This window comes from Gouania willdenowi, chromosome 5, assembly GCF_900634775.1.
Source record: "Gouania willdenowi chromosome 5, fGouWil2.1, whole genome shotgun sequence".
NCBI classification, from domain to species: Eukaryota; Metazoa; Chordata; class Actinopteri; order Blenniiformes; family Gobiesocidae; genus Gouania; species Gouania willdenowi.
Window position 1 is genome coordinate 18,320,141 of NC_041048.1, and position 19,398 is coordinate 18,339,538.

General features: G+C 36.9%; 2 protein-coding genes across 3 annotated transcripts; both read left to right on the forward strand.

Moving 5' to 3' along the window:
- The first annotated feature begins 1,419 nt into the window (after window positions 1–1,419).
- Window positions 1,420–10,600, forward strand: slc25a20 (solute carrier family 25 member 20). The gene is given in 14 exon segments (XM_028446171.1): window positions 1,420–1,549; window positions 1,639–1,752; window positions 4,812–4,854; window positions 4,857–4,906; window positions 4,982–5,109; window positions 5,187–5,267; window positions 5,379–5,436; window positions 5,438–5,515; window positions 6,749–6,772; window positions 6,774–6,814; window positions 6,900–7,006; window positions 8,576–8,596; window positions 8,599–8,701; window positions 10,016–10,600. Coding segments are annotated over 13 exon segments (900 nt in total). The 5' UTR covers window positions 1,420–1,549; window positions 1,639–1,650; the 3' UTR covers window positions 10,080–10,600.
- A 2,278-nt stretch (window positions 10,601–12,878) lies between these two features.
- prkar2ab (protein kinase, cAMP-dependent, regulatory, type II, alpha, B) lies at window positions 12,879–19,250 on the forward strand. 2 transcript variants are annotated; one of them, XM_028447263.1, is made up of 10 exons: window positions 12,879–13,156; window positions 13,268–13,302; window positions 13,378–13,518; window positions 14,349–14,455; window positions 14,530–14,683; window positions 16,613–16,714; window positions 16,986–17,060; window positions 17,135–17,212; window positions 18,890–19,028; window positions 19,126–19,250. In XM_028447263.1, exons 1-10 carry the CDS (start codon window positions 12,910–12,912, stop codon window positions 19,248–19,250), a joined length of 1,203 nt encoding a protein of 400 aa, XP_028303064.1. In that variant the 5' UTR covers window positions 12,879–12,909. The 2 variants fall into 2 exon arrangements, with proteins under 2 accessions (XP_028303064.1, XP_028303065.1); XM_028447264.1 differs by having other exon boundaries at window positions 12,879–13,152; window positions 13,270–13,302.
- The last annotated feature ends 148 nt before the right edge of the window (window positions 19,251–19,398 follow it).

Genomic DNA, 19,398 nt, shown 5'->3' on the forward strand with positions numbered 1-19,398 from the left:
TTGTGTTTTTGCCACTGGTAACATCATTTCATCACTGTCTCAAACTGAGTTTGACACCTTTGTCTTAGCCTGTTCATCACCAGTTAAACGACAAGCCTTAGTCCCATCGACAGCACATCTCACTGCTGTCTGACTTCTCTCATACATTTTCTGTACAAAACTGTACCACTGTCACTTCCTCTCTCAGCACCCTACTGCTGCTCACTGATCCTTTTCCTAATATGAATGAATAAGTGTATGTGCCCCCTCACTGAGTCATGCTGCCTTTTTTCTGGAAACACTTGAGAATAATTCTAAAAATCACACGAGTAGCAGTTTTACAGCAGCTCTGATGCAGGCATCTACTTTTCACTGTGTGGCTCTTGTCAAACCAAAGCTTTACCTTGACTTGTTTATTTTAACGCATATTTACATAATTACAAAAAAAAATGCAATAAAACAAAGCAAGAACAAGAAAAAAAACATGTATTTAAATTTTGAATGGTCTATGTTGAGTATTAAAGGTAAATGTTCAATAGTGGAGAAAAAAAGCTTTGTTGCTTTTTAATTTTTGCGATAACACCTTTTCACGGTGACATCCTCATCCGGGACATTTGCCTTAGCAACGCCCTCCACCATTTTAAGAGGGGTTTACATTTGCCTGACAACCGCTATTTACCACCGCGGACAGCACAAAGGTTTTACTCAATGTTGGACAAATATTTTCAGCAGATTAGAGCCAATGACCAAGCACCGATATGAAGGGAAGTTACATCTGGTTGGTTTAAAAATCTTGTCCATACAGAGCACCTCAAGGTTAATGGAAAAACGCCCCGACAACATGGCCAGATCTCCAATGTTTCTGCTATTTACAGTACCTCATTAACCCCCTGGCATCTACACAATGGAGAAGAGATACATATATTTCTTTAAGTAGGCTCATGTATGTGTTTTTGTGTCTACATAGGCCTGGTGTCATCATGATATTTGGCTCGTTACGCGATGTAGTTCTGCTAATATTATAATAATAATAAACATTATTAATAATAATACAGCCTAAATTAAAAACCTAAATGAGTATATGAAGCACATATGTTTATTTAATATAACTTACAGTTCATATACAAGTCAATGCATGCATATTTACTGTTAATTCGCGTCAACTTGTCTGCGAGTTTCGACATACTAGCCATAAACCTTTCAGTCATTACTGAATAAATTACAATTTAAATGTAGGCTAATTCATAATCGATATCATAAAATCAGTCAGAAGAAATTAGATCCCCCACGTCAGGCGAAAAGGTATAGTATAGGCTGAAGAAGTTAATAGAACTCTTATGTACCACTACTACTAATTTATTATTATTATTATTATTATTATTAATATTTATTTATTTATTTTTTAATGGCTGGTGGCTGGTCGTAGTTTCACCCGGACCTCAATCAAAGGCGTACCGTTGTTGTTACAGTCAAGGTGCTCCGGGTAGAAGGTAAGTAGGTGAAAGGTGGTGCAGAGCACAGGGACTGACAGCAGCACTGACACAGACTTGTTGGAGGACTCTCGGACCAGGTGAGCTACTGTCTGGGAGCTCTGGTTCTACTGGTGCTGGTACTGGTAGTCCGTGGTCTCACGCTGCTCTCTGCGACTGTGTGTTTCAGCACAAAGTCAAAATGTCCCAGCAGCAGCCGATCAGTCCTCTGAAGAACTTCTTCGCGGGAGGCTTCGGTGGAGTGTGTTTGGTCTTCGCTGGACACCCGCTGGACACCATTAAAGTAAGAGACACACATATTTTACTGCTGTGTGTGTGTGTGTGTGTGTGTGTGTGTGCGCGTGCGCCTCGGAACCTTTGACCCACATCCTGATCACATCTCTGAGAGCAGTCACGTGTCTCTGCAGCGATTGGCTCAATCAGTAATCGGTTAGGATCACTTCATATAGATCTAGATCACATACCTCTATGAAACTATGTATATGTGACCCAGATGTGTAAATAAATATACAGTAGGTGTCACTAGTACTACAGCTGTGTCATTGTTTCTCTGTGACTTTGCTGGAATAATGTGTAATAATACCACACACTGAATGATGACCCTGTCACCTGAGTTTATTGGTAACGCTGATCCTTTTTTGAGTTATAAAACTAACAATAAATGTATAAGAGAACTTATCATAAGTGAGTCCATCAGTAAACCAGCATCTGTTTTTGTATGGAACAATACAGTATAGCATTTACGAACATAGACTGGAACAGTGTTTGGTTACTACCTATGAAATACTTTGTAACTAATGAGATTCGAGAGGTATACATGACAATTTTACATCGATGTCGCCCTGTAAATGGTATTATTTCAAAATGTCGCCCAAATGTAGATCCTCTTTTTGTCATAATGTTAAAGAATCAATCACTTGTGTTTTGGGACTGCTCATATATTCACATATTTTGGAATGACATATGTTTTATTTATGTTTTATTTATTCACTTCATTTCCGACATGGTTGCAATCACATAATAATTCACTTTGACATTCAGAGCAGAAATCACATGGTCACGGTTTTTTTTTTTTTTTGTCTTTTTTATGCCGGAAAGGGCGACGGAAAAAAGCAATTTGCTTATCTAAATCCGTCCCCTGCTTGAACACAGAAAATTTTACATCAAAGCTCGTTTCTTTCCTGGTCAAACATTCTTATCTTCTTCATACCACAATTCCATCTTTTCAAATCTTTTCCATTTTTTTTTCCGTTTTTTGTGTTTGATATGTTTCTCATCTGCAGTCATTGTTCCTCCTCACTCTCGTGTTATCCGTCTCCCCTCGGGCTTGTCTTTCCAGACGTTGTTTACGTTCCTCCAGCTCTCCAAACGAAAAGATTCTTCTTTGTGAAGATTGAGTCGATGGCGCTCAATGACCAGTTGTGAATGGAAAGCGTAATATGGACATACAATTTGATTTAAAAAAAAAAAAAAAAAGTTACTTTTGGTGTTTATGGAAAAACCATCCCTCCAAAAAAATCCTATGTTGTAACCTGATCTTAATATTGGCAAAATATCAAATACACTGCTGTAAATTCTCCAACCAGAAACCTAAATTCATAGTATCACTTTAAAAGCGCTGCACCAACTCTAAAGCTGTGAAGACCAAAGAACTTTTTATTGAATTTTAACTGTGAACGTAAATTGTATCTAGAATGTTTTCTCTCTCTTTAATATTTATACCTGTATATTAATGATTGATGGTGAAAAGCCGATGGAGGTCAACTTTTTCTCCTCACAGCACACTAAACTCTACTGACCAACACAATCACTTGTTAAGGCAGGGAGACGTGTAAAACATTGCAGGACAGGAGCTCTCCAGGACAATTATTAATAATCAGCAGTTTTCTGCTCTCGGCTACTAGCTGTACGCTTTGTAACAAAGAGAAAAGAAAGTGTTTGGAATTAAGTCCAATTAAGCACTCGGCGGTAACCACGGCAACCCGTGGGTTCAGATTTTTTAATAAAGACAGACTATACCCAAATTGAGGTTGGACATATTTTGAATGTGACCATTGTGTGAACATTTATTGATTTTATTTATTCCATTCATTGAAAAAGAAAAAAAAATCAATTCAATAACATCACCCACTGCTTAGTGTTGATAAGTATGTACAGTTTATATTTACTAAGGCTGTAAATATCGATATGTTGTGATATATATTTGAATTAATTTTTTTTTAATCATGTTATTTAACAAAAACATATGCATAGCAGGTAAACTCCCAGTCACTAGGTGTTCATGAACCACATCAGACCTTTAAATTATCTCACTCCTCAATGCATTTTAGTTTGAAAGTTTGATTGCACTTTATTTTCGTAAAACATACTGGGCACTTTATAGACATGTGATTACTTTTTTAAGAATTTAACCGAATCAGAATATGTTGTTGAAGCAAAAGTTAAATTTTAAAAAAAATGTAATTTGTAAGTTTCATAAACTTACCCCTTATTTTTGATATTTGTAATTTAATTACGGTTACTTACCATTTACTTGTTCTCTCAAATGAAATAAATAGTATTTCATATTTTTTTGTGCTTGTAAAGGTGAAATTTGTAACTATTGATACTGTGATGTATTGCGATGTATATCGTATTGTTTAGTATCGGGATATATTGTATCGTGACATTAGGGCTGGGCGATATGGCCTTTTATAAATACCGCGATATTTTTAGGCCATGTCACGATACACGATATATATCTCGATATTTTGCATACCCTTGAATTAACACTTTGATGCACAAAATCACACCAGTATGATGATTCTATATGTCTACATTAAAACATTCTTGATCATACTGCATTAAATATATGCCAATTTTAAACTTTCATGCAAAAAAGGGGATATCACAACTAAGTCAAAGTTGACATAACTGTATTTATTAAACAGTGAGTGGCTCAAACATAAAATTGTCAACAGAAAGTGCACGTTCTGTGCAAAATTGTCACAGAGACATTTCAAAACAAGACATTAGTGCAGGATGCAACTCACATGGCATTTCAAAACACAAAATTAAAGTGCACTTTTTGTACATAATGCCACTACAATATTTTTAAAACAATAGTGCCATTTTGTGCATGTTGTCATTAAGATGACATTTCAAAAAAAAAAAAAAAAAAAAAAGTCCGCGAGTTTAACGGTATGGTCATTTTCAACAACACCGCACAGACTACAAGCTGCGATATATCGAGTATATTCGATATATCGCCCAGCCCTACGTGACATGCAAATCGTGAATCGTATCGTCAGATTCATGGCAAAGCACACCCCCCCAATATTTATGTTGTGTTTTTTTTTTCAGGTGCGTTTACAGACTCAGCCCAAACCCAAGCCTGGTGAAGCCTCCATTATGTCGGCACCATTGATTGTTTTAAAAAGACTTTAGCCAAGAGGTTTGTCAGCTGCCACACAGTAAATCCATCCTCCTCCTGCTCACCTTCGTTCTTCATCACATTCATTCTCCACCCACAGGGCGTCAAAGGCCTCTATAAAGGGATGGCGGCTCCAATCATCGGAGTGACGCCCATGTTCGCCGTCTGTTTCTTTGGGTTCGGCCTCGGCAAGAAGCTGCAGCAGAAAAGCCCGACTGATATCCTTACGTAGGTGATTGATCTGTTATTGATGATGTAACTGTTTCATTTGTTTTCAGATTGGTCATCAGACTCGTTCTCTGCAGGTATCCTCAGCTCTTCGCTGCTGGAATGCTGTCTGGTGTGTTCACCACGGCCATCATGGCTCCCGGGGAGCGGATCAAATGGTCTCCTACAGGTCGGATGTCAACAAGTGTTTCTCAGTGTGAAGAACTCCACGTCTTCATCACTGTAGGTGTTCTTGCAGTGATGACGCTGTATCCCTTATTGTCAGATGCTGGTTTTCAGATTCAGGCTACCACAGGAGAAGTGAAGTACGGGGGTCCCATGGACTGTGTCCAAACAGCTCTACAGACAGTCAGGAATTCGAGGGATCTACAAAGGCACCGCTCTCACACCCTCATGAGAGGTAAATGTTCACCCTAAAACAGCTCATCCATCTTTGATCACACAGATTTAGAGAGGATCAAAGAGCGTCAATGATTGTATGGTTTTATATCAATTTAGTTTGTTTTTATAGATTGTGAAAATTTATGATGGGGTAAGGGGGACTGACTTTCAGCCCCTTCTCAAACCAGACCTTTATCAAATTGTACCTTTTTAACTTGTCTTTATTATTATATATATATTGTTTGTTTTAGGCTTGTTTGAGATAAATAAAATCAAATGTAATGATGTCCTACAGGACGAAGCTGAACATACAGTAAGTATTTATATGTAGTCATGAGCTCAAAAGGATTTCATATAAACATTTTCTCAATATGTTACGCCGGTGTTTTTCAACCATCAGGTCGTGACCTCATGTGGGGGTCATCTGAAATTTGAATGGGTTCACCTGGAATGTGTTTTAAATACTGTAAAAATATATTTTACATTTTTAATGAAGAACCAAAGACTGTTTGACCAGAGAGACAAGCTTTGATGTAAATTTTCTGTGTTTTAAACAGGGGCGGGACCTAGATAAGCAAACTGCTTTCTCTCGTCTCCTTTTTCGACATGTACAAAAACAAAAAAAAAAGAAATAACAAAACTTCTGTGAATGCAACCATGTCGGAAATAAAACTGAATAAATAAAAAATAAAAATGATCTCTTTTCAATTAAAACACAGACACAATCTTAAACAGCTGTATTCTACACTTCACTTTCTGAAATGTAAATCTAGTTCAAATCAAATTCAGCGTAAAGAAAATAAAGAAGAAAAAAAAGACAGTCCCTATAAAAATATCTGTATTTGTTACACACTATAACAAACGTGATCCAAAAACACATTCCACTGTATGAGGCGTAACAGCTACAAAGCAGCTGACATGGGAAGCAAGAATAAACCAATGGATAGCAAGACAGAGAAAGAAAGTCAAAGAAAATATATTATTCTACATCGAGGATCAGAAAACAAGCAGAATTAGATCCTTTAATGCTTTATGAGGCTGCTTTCATATAGGGATGGACCCAGACAGGTTAGTTAATAATGTTAACGTTTATTACACTTTAGTGTCCGCTCTCCAAACTGGAACGACAGGAAAACCCTGTCAGTTACAAGAGAAGCTGTTTGGTCTTCACAGTGTTGATATGACTTTCAGGCAGAAACACAATTATTATCGATTGAAAACCCGTTGTTTTATGGTTTTGTTGCTCAGAACGTTCCAGCCAGTGGCAATGTATTTCATGTCCTAACGAGTGGCTGAAGAACCTTCTCACACCTGCAGGGAAAAGGTGAGCGTTTTGTCTGTCCTCTCACAGTAAATAAAGCCGTTCTGTTTGTAAGGAGGCCTTAGGTTTCTTTTTTTTTCCCCTTCAGCCACAATGAGCTCAGTATTCCCAGTGTGCTGTTTGCTGGAGGAATGGCTGGAATCTGCAACTGGGCCGTCGCTATCCCACCCGATGTGCTCTCGTTTCCAAAACCAGGTTTGCATTTCCTTTTAAATTTCCTTAAAATCCAGCTGTTTTCATAATGTCCAGAGGAGATTTTTATTTATTTATTTATTTTTTCCCAAAAAGCATTTTTGGAGCAAACAGGGCCCCTCAAAGTCAGCAAAAAGGAATGATGAATGGTTCTTTTATTAAAGTCTTCCAAAATAGCCATAAAATGCAAGGAGCTAATCCTAACGAGCAATTTATGGTTCAGTGACTTTCCCACTGACACTTCAACACATTTAGTTATTTAACATTTTTTTTAATTTTATTTTTCATGTATTTATTTATCAGGGACAGTCCTCATTCATTAACAGAGATTATATACTACATTTAGCCCATTTTTAATCTGCAGTCCCTGGCCAGTTGTTAATTTGGCATTCTGGATAAATTGGATACATAATAAAAGAAAATTCAGCAACAAATACAGTCGGGTAGCAGGGAACACAATTTACAATAACAAAATATACTGCAAAACACATTTTCACATTAAAACCAGATCCGTTTTAACAATTACTTAAAATACATGATTGATTGCTGATGATCGTCAGCTCTAGCTAAGCAAAAAAATATTGAAAAGAGCAACATTGTCTAACGGTAAAGGTGTGTTCACACCGAACGCGACCGCAGTGCTGCAGTAGTTTCCATCTCCCCTGATGTGTCGCTTGCACATAGCGGTGCTTTTTGGTCAGCCGTCTGCACTGAAGCGGGAGAGAACAGGAAGGGGCTGCAGCCTCCGCTCTACAACACAGTGAAGGACGAGGGATTTTGTCCGCTTTAAAAAGTTCCAGATTTTTCAACTCTGAGCGACGAGGTCGAGCGCGACCTCGGTCGCTCAAATTACACGTCATGGTCGGTTAGAGGTGAGATAAATTGAGATCCGCGTCATTTACATTGATTATGTCGCGTTCGGTGTGAAAGCACCTTAACTGTGGAGTGGAAAAAACAAGGTATAGCCTTGCAATAGAACCCCTGATCTCTGAATCAGAAGACAACCCCTCTACTACCTGAGCCAGAGCCGCTGAGGATTAGAAACGTAATCCCTGTAATCCCACTACGTGTTTGACTGGCTGTGTTTTATATTTGTTTTTGTTTGTTTGTTGGAAATGCACCTTCTCGACCTTGGAAGACTTTTGGAAAATGTAAATGATAAGGAATAATATATGTATTAGGACATGTGGCAGATTAAGCCTCTGTTCCTATAGATTTTTTACAATTACAGCCAATTTTAACATTAACTCATGCAGTGCCACCATTTTCAGAATTTCTACCCCCCTCCAATGCCAGCTGTTTTAGAGCATTTTGACTGATATTTAAAGACCCAACAGAATATTTTTGTCCTATGACAATCTGACATCTAAAACATGATCAGTCACATGTGGTGTGAACACAGAGAAGCTTTATAAAGGCATTTTGCTGGAGTTTAAAAACATTAGGGAAGGACAGAGGACGCTCTAGGACTTTAAAAAACATTGAGTTGATTCTTCTTTGACATCTAAAAAAAGAGGAGGGTTTGTGTTTGTTGGTTTTACTGACATGGTGTGATCTCCCATCACTCCTCAGCCCCTGAGGGGAAGTCTCCCAACGGTTCCGGGACGTTCTGCGGGAGCTGATCCGTGAGGAGGGGCATCGGCTCGCTGTACAAAGGCTTCACAACGCCGTCATGCTCAGAGCTTTCCCTGCAAATGCGGGTGAGTGTTGCTCTCTCATCTCTTTTACTATGAACATTCATTCATTCATATTATTAATTGATGCCCAAAAGAACAAATAAGTCATTTGACAAATATCATTGTTATGTAGAATAGTACGTATAGAAGAAGGTCATAGGCTGTGTTCGAAATCGCACACTAACGTACTATACATTCTACACACCAGTGGTTAATTTCATTGACTAAATATTTTCGTCATTTGTTTTCGTCACAAATAATATTTTTGCAGACGAAAACGAAACAAAAAGTAAAAAAGAAGTCATTCGATTGAGACTAAAACTATGACTAAATGGATTGACATTATCGTCAACAAATAAAGAACGAGACGAAAATAGACTTGTATTATTCATATAGGTGATAGTCTGGAAGCTGTAGTATACGTCGGTGTTTTCTCGCATACTCATCGTTCCATACTATCTAATACGGCTGCATGATTATTGCCAAAAATGATAATTACATTATTTTGATCAAATATATAATCACAAATATTTATTATATTAGGAAAAAAATCAGTTTTTATTGCACTACTCATAAACAAACAATGTGTGTACAGTTTACAGCAGCGATTCTCAACTGGTGGGTCGGGACCCAAAAGTGGGTCGCGGACCTCTACTGGGTGGACAGCAGGTCAAAAATATGTCCCTCATCTTGGACTTTGTCTTTTAGTTTGAAAGAAACTTTTATTTTTTTAGGCATGCCGTGAAATTCATGTTGCACAAGGAAATATATAGATTTAATTTATATTTATATATGCATGTTTTCAACAGTTTTTGAGAAAGCGGAATTTGGTTGGTTGAATTATTAAAAAAAAAAAATGGGTCACGAATCGCGATTTAATGACCGTGGCAAAATATGGGTCCCAGGGTGAGAGCAGTTGAGAACCCCTGGTTGACAGTGCAAAATTAAAATGGAATTATAATAAAAAATAATTAAAATAACCCAAGAGGTTTAAAATGTCCTAACTGCTAACTGAATAAATACACTATTACAAAGTGCAGAGCCTATATTTTAAATGTAAATATTGCAGACCATCAGGTTAATTTAATCGTGGCAAACCAAAAATTGTGATCGCAGTAAAAACCTGTGAATAATTATGTAGCCCTACTATCTAATTGAACATACTGCATACTCATTTTGACGTCAGACTTAGTATGAGTAGTACGTTACTTAGTAATGCTATTTTGAAACACAGCCATAATGTCAAGAACAACATTCATAAACTCTTGGATCACATTTTATGTTTCAATGTCACATTTCCGATATATCAATTTTGATAATTTCTCATTTGCTTTCAGGCTTGTTTCTTAGGGTTCGAGATGGCAATGAAATTCCTCAACTGGCTAGCACCCAACCTGTGATGAATGGACCTGTAATCTGAGGAACACAAAACGACAGAATGAAGAGAATCAAACGATACAATGAGACTTTAAAGGTTTCCTGATCTGATGTGTGATTGGCTCAAATGTGAGGCTGCTGTAATACACTTGGATTGTTGAGGCGTGTTGAGGCTCTGTAACAGTGCCAGGATACACGCACACACACACACACACACACACAGGCGAATGTGCTCACTCCTTTTTTTCATTTCTATTTTTTTTTTTAAATCCTAGATTTTATGTTTTATTGTGTTTTAAAAGAAAAGGAGTGAGTGAACATGATGTGCCTTATCTTTTCTTACCTGATGTTGATATCAGGGAGATGAGGCTTTTAGTTCTACTGTAAGTGCTGTCTGCTTTCTGTGTGCTCACAGTTCAACAGGCTCCACTTGTCCAATGGGAAACTCTGGAGCATCATAGCTCTGGTAGAGAGATGATGTTCTATGTGGATGTGTGTATGTATCGAAAATAAAAAAAAAAAAGCTGATTTGATCTCTACAAAATATGTGTGGAAAAGTGTTTCCTCTGCTGTCTGGTGAGGGTGAGTCGGGCGTCGAGATAATTCATTTCAACTGTATCATCAACAAGTAAGGATTCAAATTCTCTGTTCACCACAGAGAACAACTTGTGGTGTGTTTTTACTGTGTAGTAGAGTCTGCTGTGTAGTTTCTCTAGAACAATCTGGGTCTCTTTGGCTTCTCTGCTGAGGCTTAAATGACTGTAGGAACAAGACATCGATCCTTCCTTTTGCACAGCCTCACATCTTCATCCAATATTTGAGAAATCACAGAGTCTCAGAAGTATCGTTGCTATAAAAAGAATTAAAAAAAAAAAACTATATAAAGCTGTTCACAATGAAACACCAGGCTCATTCTTTAACACAAGGAAAGCCTCCACTAAATACCTCCAATGGGCTCGGGAGTCAGTCATCACTTTAAAATGGGACGCCAGTTTGACCAAAACACCAGTTAGGCATCGACCTCATCATGTTTTACTGCAGTGTGGAGGATTATGTCATCTTTCCTTTAATTTACACTATCATTAGATTTACATGCACAGACTTTTCTGGTAGCATCATCACTAATTCAACTATTAAGGAAGTAATGTATATGTAACCATGGGAAAAAAAAATGCAAGAAATCCACGTCCTTCCTTCATTCTGTGCTTTTAAATCCACTGCAGCTGGTAAACAGACATTCTGTCCCTGTGTGTGCGTTCATAATACCATAATTAGTTATAATTATTACTATTTTAGAGTAGATTTTTGTCCGTTAACTAGTCCCCCAAATGTAGTCTGATTTTACCAACCAGGGTACCCCAGCGTAAATTAAAACTTTCCCATTTAAACATGTTAGAACAGTGAACACAATGCCCCTTAATGTTAGTCCTTATAAAACAGTTTATTGTATTATTAATACTGACTCAGAAGGGTTATACTTATTACAAAGGCAGTGGCTATCCATACGGTTGCCGTATCAATATACCAATATTCTCTCTGTACGCAGCGTCCCTATTTACCAAGTTTAGATCACGTGACTGAGACTAAACCTAACTCTAACCCTAAAAATTGTTACGATATTGGGTTATAACCTAATCCTAACCCTAAAACACAACGTACGTGTACCAATAGCACCGGGGGTTGTCCATACGTCAACTGTACAAATGGACTCTTTCTATTACGAGGGGTTATATTGACTCCAAGGGGTTCAACTTATGCATCCTCACTTGCCTTTTCTTTTGGAAAAGCAGTGTGCCTCGTTTATTTGTGATAACTTTCAACACTCAGTTTGCTGTTGTTTGGTAGGAATGGTTAAAATGGCTCTTTTGCTATTGAAGGCTGCGGACTGCTGCACTAAAATATACCAAGGAGACCTCAGCTATGTTTGCTTTTTGAATGCATGCAATGAAATCCTTTGAACACAACAAAAGGAAATTATTGATGTGGCTTAGGATCTGGTGCTTCTCAGTCTAGCTGTAATTATTGTGTTATTACATAGCAATAAAACATATTCCAAAGAGAAGATTTAAGCCAATTTTTCAGAGGCAAAAACTCGCATAATCATCCTTCAAATGCATGTTCCTTACAAATGTGGCAACAATTTAAAAGAGAAATAAACAGGCTTTTTGATGGAATAAGATTTATTGCCAAGAAACTGTAAAGAAATAATCTATCGTAAACAAATTTCTGTGTAAGGCTACAAATGTCATACAAGGTTGTTTGTAGAAGGAGTTTTAAAAACTCAAAACCAAAAGGTACAGATTTAGATTTTTTTTTTTTACAAAACAAAAAAACAACAGAAAAACATTATAATCTGCAATTCCACTAAATTCCTACTATTCATTCCATTAAAGGTTTTAAAATTTGCATGTTAAAAAACTTTGAACATGTTTTAACTAACATTTTATAATGTATTTTCAAAGGTGTAATAAAACTGTGTGTTTAATACTTTTCTGTTGTCATTTTGTGTTTCAATGGCTTTATTTAAGTATTTCTGTGACACAATGTTTGTTGGCCTGACATTCCAAAGAGAAATCCAACAAACTGCTTCTTTGCCAACTTACCAAGCACTGAGGCTCAATCCATTGGACAGCCTTTAATTACATGTGATCATCAATACTTTCCAACAGGCTGTGCTAAAAAAAAAAAAAAGAGAAAATAAATCAATCCAGTGCTGAGTGGGGGAGGAGGAATGGTCCACTCTCCATGGATCAAACTGTGTGCGTGTCAGTCAGTGATGCTGATCAGGAAGATTTATTAAACCTGTGCTTTTGTTATTATTTTCTAATTATTTCTGACCTTTGAACCTGAGTAATGAGTACTGTGGAGATACCAGACGGCCTGAAGGAGCTGCTGCAGGGATACACGGTGGAGGTTCTCCGACTCAGGCCTCCAAACTTAGTGGAGTTTGCCGTTCAGCATTTCACTGGAATTCTAGAAAGCCAACAAGAAATCCAGCCTGCAAAGAAGAGCAGTGCAAGGCCCGAACGAAAAGGGGTCTCCTTTGAACCCGTCTCCAGTGAACCCAACGTAGACCAAGAGGAAGAGAAAGACCCCGTCAGTGAGTACTGTTACATTACTCGGTCAAATGTTACTGAACCTGAATCATTTTGAACTTTGAGCAAATGTGTAAAACTACATGTAACCCTCTGACCTCTGGTTCTTTATGCAGAGTCCACCCCTGCAAAATACAACCGAAGGGTCTCAGTTAGGAAACCAAAGGATGTGGGCCCGTGTTTGTATACGGGTGCTGTTTTTTTATCCTATTCTGTTCTGCTGTAGTTTGTGCAAGAGGCGTACAACCCCGAGGATGATGAGGATGATGAGTCAGAGCCTCGGATTGTTCATCCCAAAACGGACGAGCAGCGTCGCAGATTACAGGACGCATGCAAGGACATCTTAATATTTAAGACTCTTGAACAGGTCATTTTTTTTTTTTTTTCTAAACTTTTTTTCTGCAGCGTTGGTATGTATGGTGAGCAGGGTTTGGGTAGATTATCATTGGAATCGCATAATTGATTATCTTTACAGTTATGGCATAATTGTAATTGTAATTCAAAAAATCTGCTGCTGTCGTAATTGTAATTAAATTGTAATTGAGTTTAGGTAATTGACTTTGTAAGTGTAATAGCCATGAAAAATCTACAAAAATTGTCAATTATAATTTAACGCAAAACTGGGGAACCATGTTACAGTTCTACACATACGTAGTTAACAATTATTAAAATGTGTTTCATATCAAGCTTTCCCACGTTTTACCATTTAAAAAATGTTTAATCGAGGGCTATACTGACAGAAAAAAGACTCAAACACCCACACCAAAAATATTAAAACCTATATTTTTATTTAATAGGAAGCCTAACAAGGAAACCAATACATAGGAAATAAATGAAATGATAGATATTTGTTTTTCTGTGTGTGGTATTTTACAGCTGATTCAGGACCCGTGATCATAAGAGGAAGGTTAACTTTTATTATGTTATTTCTTTCAGGCTCTGTAATTGTGATTAATTATAATTGAGTTTTAGTAATTGAGAACGTAATTGTAATTGACTTTCAGAGAATCAAAAATCTTGGTCACTGTAATCGTAAATTAATTGTAATTGAACATGGGTAATTGAAAACATAATTGTAAATAAAAAAATGTAATTGACCCCAACCCTGATGGTAAGTATTTGAGTTACAATAAGTTGCATTTGAGAATTTGTTCAAATACCTAAGAATAAATGTTAGGTTTTCTCATTGTCTTTCAGGAACAGTTCTCTGAAGTTTTGGATGCTATGTTTGAAGTTTTTGTCAAACCTCAGGAACACATCATCGACCAGGGAGATGACGGGGACAATTTTTATGTCATTGAGAAGTGAGTGAGTTACTTGATCTAGTCGTTGATTCATTTTGGTCAGTTTATCTGCTTCCTGTCTGCATCGTTTTTAGAGGAACGTATGACATCTTGGTGGAGAAGGATGGTGGAGTTTGTGTGTGGGAAAGTAATGACAACAAAGGGAGCTTTGGAGAGCTTGCTCTCATGTACAACACACCACGTGCAGCCACTATCGTCGCCACGCAGGAAGGCGCTCTGTGGGCCCTGGTGAGCCGTCAACATCACCATTAGGATGGTTCACAAAATACATTTTTTTACCAAATTTTGCCAGATCACTTTTTGCCTGGTTCCAATTGACATTGTAAGCATCTGTATCAAAAATGGAGTCAACTGTTGCACATTTAGGGATGGCACACTTTTTCACAATGTTGACTTTTTTTTTTTTTTTCAATTTTCAGGAATAGGGTTTAAACTATTCTGTTTCAAGTCTTTTTTTATTGAAAGAATGGAACAACATTGTATACAGGTTTTACAAGGTACCGTGAATATGCTTCTTTTTTATGTACAGAGGGTGATCATTTCAATTAGGTACAAATAGAAAGAAATATTAAAAATATAAGTGAGTCAGTGTCTTAAAATCACGGTGTTGCCAAGATAAGTATGCATATCAGGGTTGGGGTCAATAACATTTTTAAATTACAGTTACATCTTCAATTATAGACGTTCAGTTACAACTCAATTACGATTACTGTGACCGGCATTTTTTTTTATTACAATTAAAATTACAATTATTATTAACCCCCTGAAATTTCTGTATTTCCACGTTGAGGTGGTTTACGACAGAGAGTTGAACAACTGAATTACATTTGACGCAAATCAAAGTTTGTATGTGCAAATGGAAGCATTTTTCAAAAAAATTTAATTTTCAAAAGGTTTTGGCCAAAATGCAAGTAATCAAAAATCTATTGATAACTTTTGATGTCCCACTTCTCTAGATGATCTCCAGCAATTTTAAGCCCATCAGTGAAACGCCCAAGGAGGAGTGCATTAAAATATGTTTGCCCCATATTGAATTCTCTTCACTCTGTAGGGGGCGCTAATGCGCCAATGTCCCTTTTTCCACATTGAGCTGGTTTAGGGCCGAGAGTTTCACAACTGAGTCACATTTGATGCAAATCCGACTTTGTATGTGCAAATGGGAGCATTTAAAGAAAAAAAAACACTTAGGCCAAGATTCCTCGTGTTTATGTCCCACTTCTCTAGATGATCTCCAGCAACTTTGAGTCCGCCCTCTGTGTTATGGTACAGCAATTAGCCCCGCCCTCTGTGTTATATTACAGCAATTAGCTCCGCCCCTTGTGTTATGTTAAAGTTAATACCTTCGTCCTCTGTGGAAGTTATTGTAATTAGCTCCGCCCCTTTTTGTTACGTTACAGTTATTAGCTCCGCCCCTTGTGTTACCTTGCAATTAATAGTTCCGCCCATTTGTAACAGTAATTAGCTCCGCCCCTTGTGTTAGAATACAATTAATAGCTCCGCCCCTTGTGTTATGTTACAAATAATAGCTCAGCGATTTTGAAATCTGTCAGTAAAACGCCCTTGGAGAAATGAGTTAAAAAACAAAGTGAGCGAAAATAGCAATTCCTATCTTGTAATGCATTTTCGGCGTACTTGGGGGCGCTGGCGCATCCCATTTTTGCAAATAACGAGAGAGGCGTCCCTGGTCACTGACGGGCACGTGGCGTTCGCATAGGCTCCACCCCTTCCCTCGTATTGTGCGGCCACTAGGAGAGCAAGAGGCCCTTCGCCAGCTTGTGGCGCTCGGGCCTAACAAGCATCAATTGTAATTGGGAGTTTGAACTGTTCTAATGTTCTTAATCATTTAGTATAAATACAGGGAGAGAGTATTAATGACCATACTTAGATTTATATCGTTCAAGTTTCTGATATCAGTGAAAGTTACACATTCTTCGGTTGAGCAATAAAAATTGTACTGATGTGATATTGGCTAAATGTTGGGTACAGATGTTCTAAGTGTCAACAGGAACGAAGCAAAATTTGGAGAACAATTACTCATACCATCATATTGTGAGCCACCCTAATAACCATTAACTGCAACGAACAAACAAATCCTCCGACTGTTACTATTCCAGCAAACTAATGAGATACGACTGCTTTGGTATCTGCTCTTTTTAGGATCGAGCCACATTTCACCGACTGATTGTGAGGAATAATGCAAAGAAGAGGAGAACGTACGAGGTCTTCATAGAGAGCGTCCCTCTCCTGAAGTCTCTCGAGGTTTGTGTACAGATGAAGAGGTGTTCCAATATCTTCTACTCAAGTAGAAATACTGTTACTTGTTTGAAACCGGGTACAAGTAAGTCATACATAAAACACACAAGTAGAAGTTCGCCATGTTTGAAGAATTGAACCATTCACGTATATTACGTGTTTTTGAAGGCTAAACGTTGATATAAACAACTATCTAAAGTGCTTTCATGTGACGGGCTGCGTATCACTTTAAGCTATCAATTTCATGGGTCTCTTTATCAATGTTTTTCCTGCTCAGCTCTCCGAGAGAATGAAGATCGTGGATGTTTTGGGAGCTCGAACGTTCAAAGATGGAGAGCGAATAATCAAACAGGTGAAGTGATTGAAAACTGGATCTTATCACACTGACAGCACTTTATTCGTAATTGTTGTTTTTCTCGTTTTCAGGGCGAGAAGGCGGAGTGTTTCTACATTGTAGAAGCTGGAGAAGTGAAGATTATGATCAAAAGCAAACTAAGTGCACAGGTGCCCATAATTCATTCACCTTGACACTGATACTGAGCATTTGAATGATTTATTGGTCATTTAGGGTACACACAAAGTGTACCTTTATGCAAGGAGGCACTTTTATATGTTGGTACAAGGAACCCACTCATAATCCACAAATATAGTTCCTCAATAGTCTCTTACCAGGCATGTGAGAATTTAGGAATTGTATCCAATTGTTTTAACAAATAAATGCTAGTGAGTAGATTGTCCCTTTTTAAACATAATCAATAGTCCTTCAGTTCATACAAAATCCTTATTTTTTCATTCCTGTTTTCTGGAGTGCCACAAAATATACCATAACATGATTTGATTTTGAAAAAAGTTAAATTGGTTGTAGAAGTTGACAGAAGTTGAAATTGGTTGAAAAAGTTGAAATTGGTTAAAAAAGTTGAAATTGTTTGAAAAATTTGAAATTGGTTGAAAACATTTTTAATCTGTTAAACAAAAGTTGAAAAAAGTTAAAATTGGTTGAAAAAGTTGAAATCAGTTGAAAAAAAATTGAAAAAAGATTAAATATGTTGAAATGGGTTAAAAAAGTTGAACAAAGTTGAAATTGGTTGAAAAAGATGAAAAAAGTTGAAATCGGTAAAAAAGTTTTTTAAAAAAAGTTGAAATCGGTTAAAAAAAAGTTGAAAAATATGAAAAAAGTTTAAATCGGTTAAAAACGTTGATTAAAGTTGGAAAAAGTTGAAATCAGTTGAAAAAAGTTGAAATCAGTTGAAAAAAGTTAAAATCAGTTGGAAAAGTTTAAATCAGTTGAAAAAGTTTAAATCTATTAAAAAATGGAAAAAAGTTGGAAAAAAATTGAAATCGGTTGAAAATTTTGAAAAAAGTTAAAATCGATTGAAAATTTTGAAAAAAGTTGAAATCGGTTGAAAAGGTAGAAATTGGTTGAAATCAGTTGAAATCGATTGAAAAAATGGAAAATGTTGAAAAAAATTGAAATTGGTTGGAAAAAGTTGAAATCAGTTGAAAAAGTTGAAAAATGTTGATTTGGTTGTAAAAGTTGAAAGAAGTTAAAATCAGTTGAAAAAGTTGAAATCGGTTGAAAAAAGTTGAAATAGGTTGAAAAAGTTGAAAAACGTTGATTAAAGTTGGAAAAAGTTGAAAAAAGTTGAAATTGGTTGAAAAAGTTAAAAAAAATTGAAATTGGTTGAAAAAAGTTGAAATAGGTTGAAAAAGTTGAAATCGACCGAAAAAGTAGAAAAACGTTGAAATTGGTTGAAAAAGTTGAAATCGATTGAAAAGTGTAAATTGTTTGAAAAAAGTGTAAATTGGTTGGAGGTAGTAGATGAACATGTTAAAGGTTGAATATAGAATTATAGAATTTCCATGCCAATTACAAAGTAAATTAATTGAACACAATTGCAAATCAATTACAACTAATTTTCCCAGTTACAATTACATCATAATTGTAATAAATTATCAATTACGCAATTACAATTATATTTGACCCCAACTCTGGTTGGTCGTTTCATTTTGTGACTTTATACTAATGAAAAGCTAATGTGATAAAGAGCTGTGACCTTCATGTATTCTGTTTTACTATTTAATTGATCATAGTTTTTCTAAAACTTTGTCTATGCGTTCATTCTGTTGAAATTCCATTTTGTACATATTGTAATAAAAGTGTCTATAATGTTTGTGCTGCAGACGAAGGCTGGTCAGCAGAGTAACACAGAGGTGGAGGTTGCTCGCTGCTCCAGAGGTCAGTACTTTGGAGAACTGGCTCTGGTCACCAACAAACCTCGCGCAGCATCAGTTTATGCTGTGGGTGAAACCAAACTTCTGGGTATGTCATGGCTTACTGCTCTTTTCTTATGTTTTGGGTCTCTGGTCCTATTTGTTTGCATTGGTAGCACTGATTAAAATGGTTCTGTTCATTGCAGTAATTGATATCCGGGCTTTTGAGCGTTTGCTGGGACCGTGCATGGACATCATGAAGAGAAACATCTCCCAGTATGAAGACCAACTGGTGGCGTTGTTTGGCTCCAGTGATGATTTAAAACACTGAGTCATTATTTTTTGAGAAACACTGCTAATAACAGAGCTGTCTGTCCCCTGACATCTTATTGTGAATAAACTGTTTCCTGAGCGTCTCACTGATAGTCGTATGATTTGTTCAATGAGTGCAACTTGAACTTATTTCCTGACAGATTTGC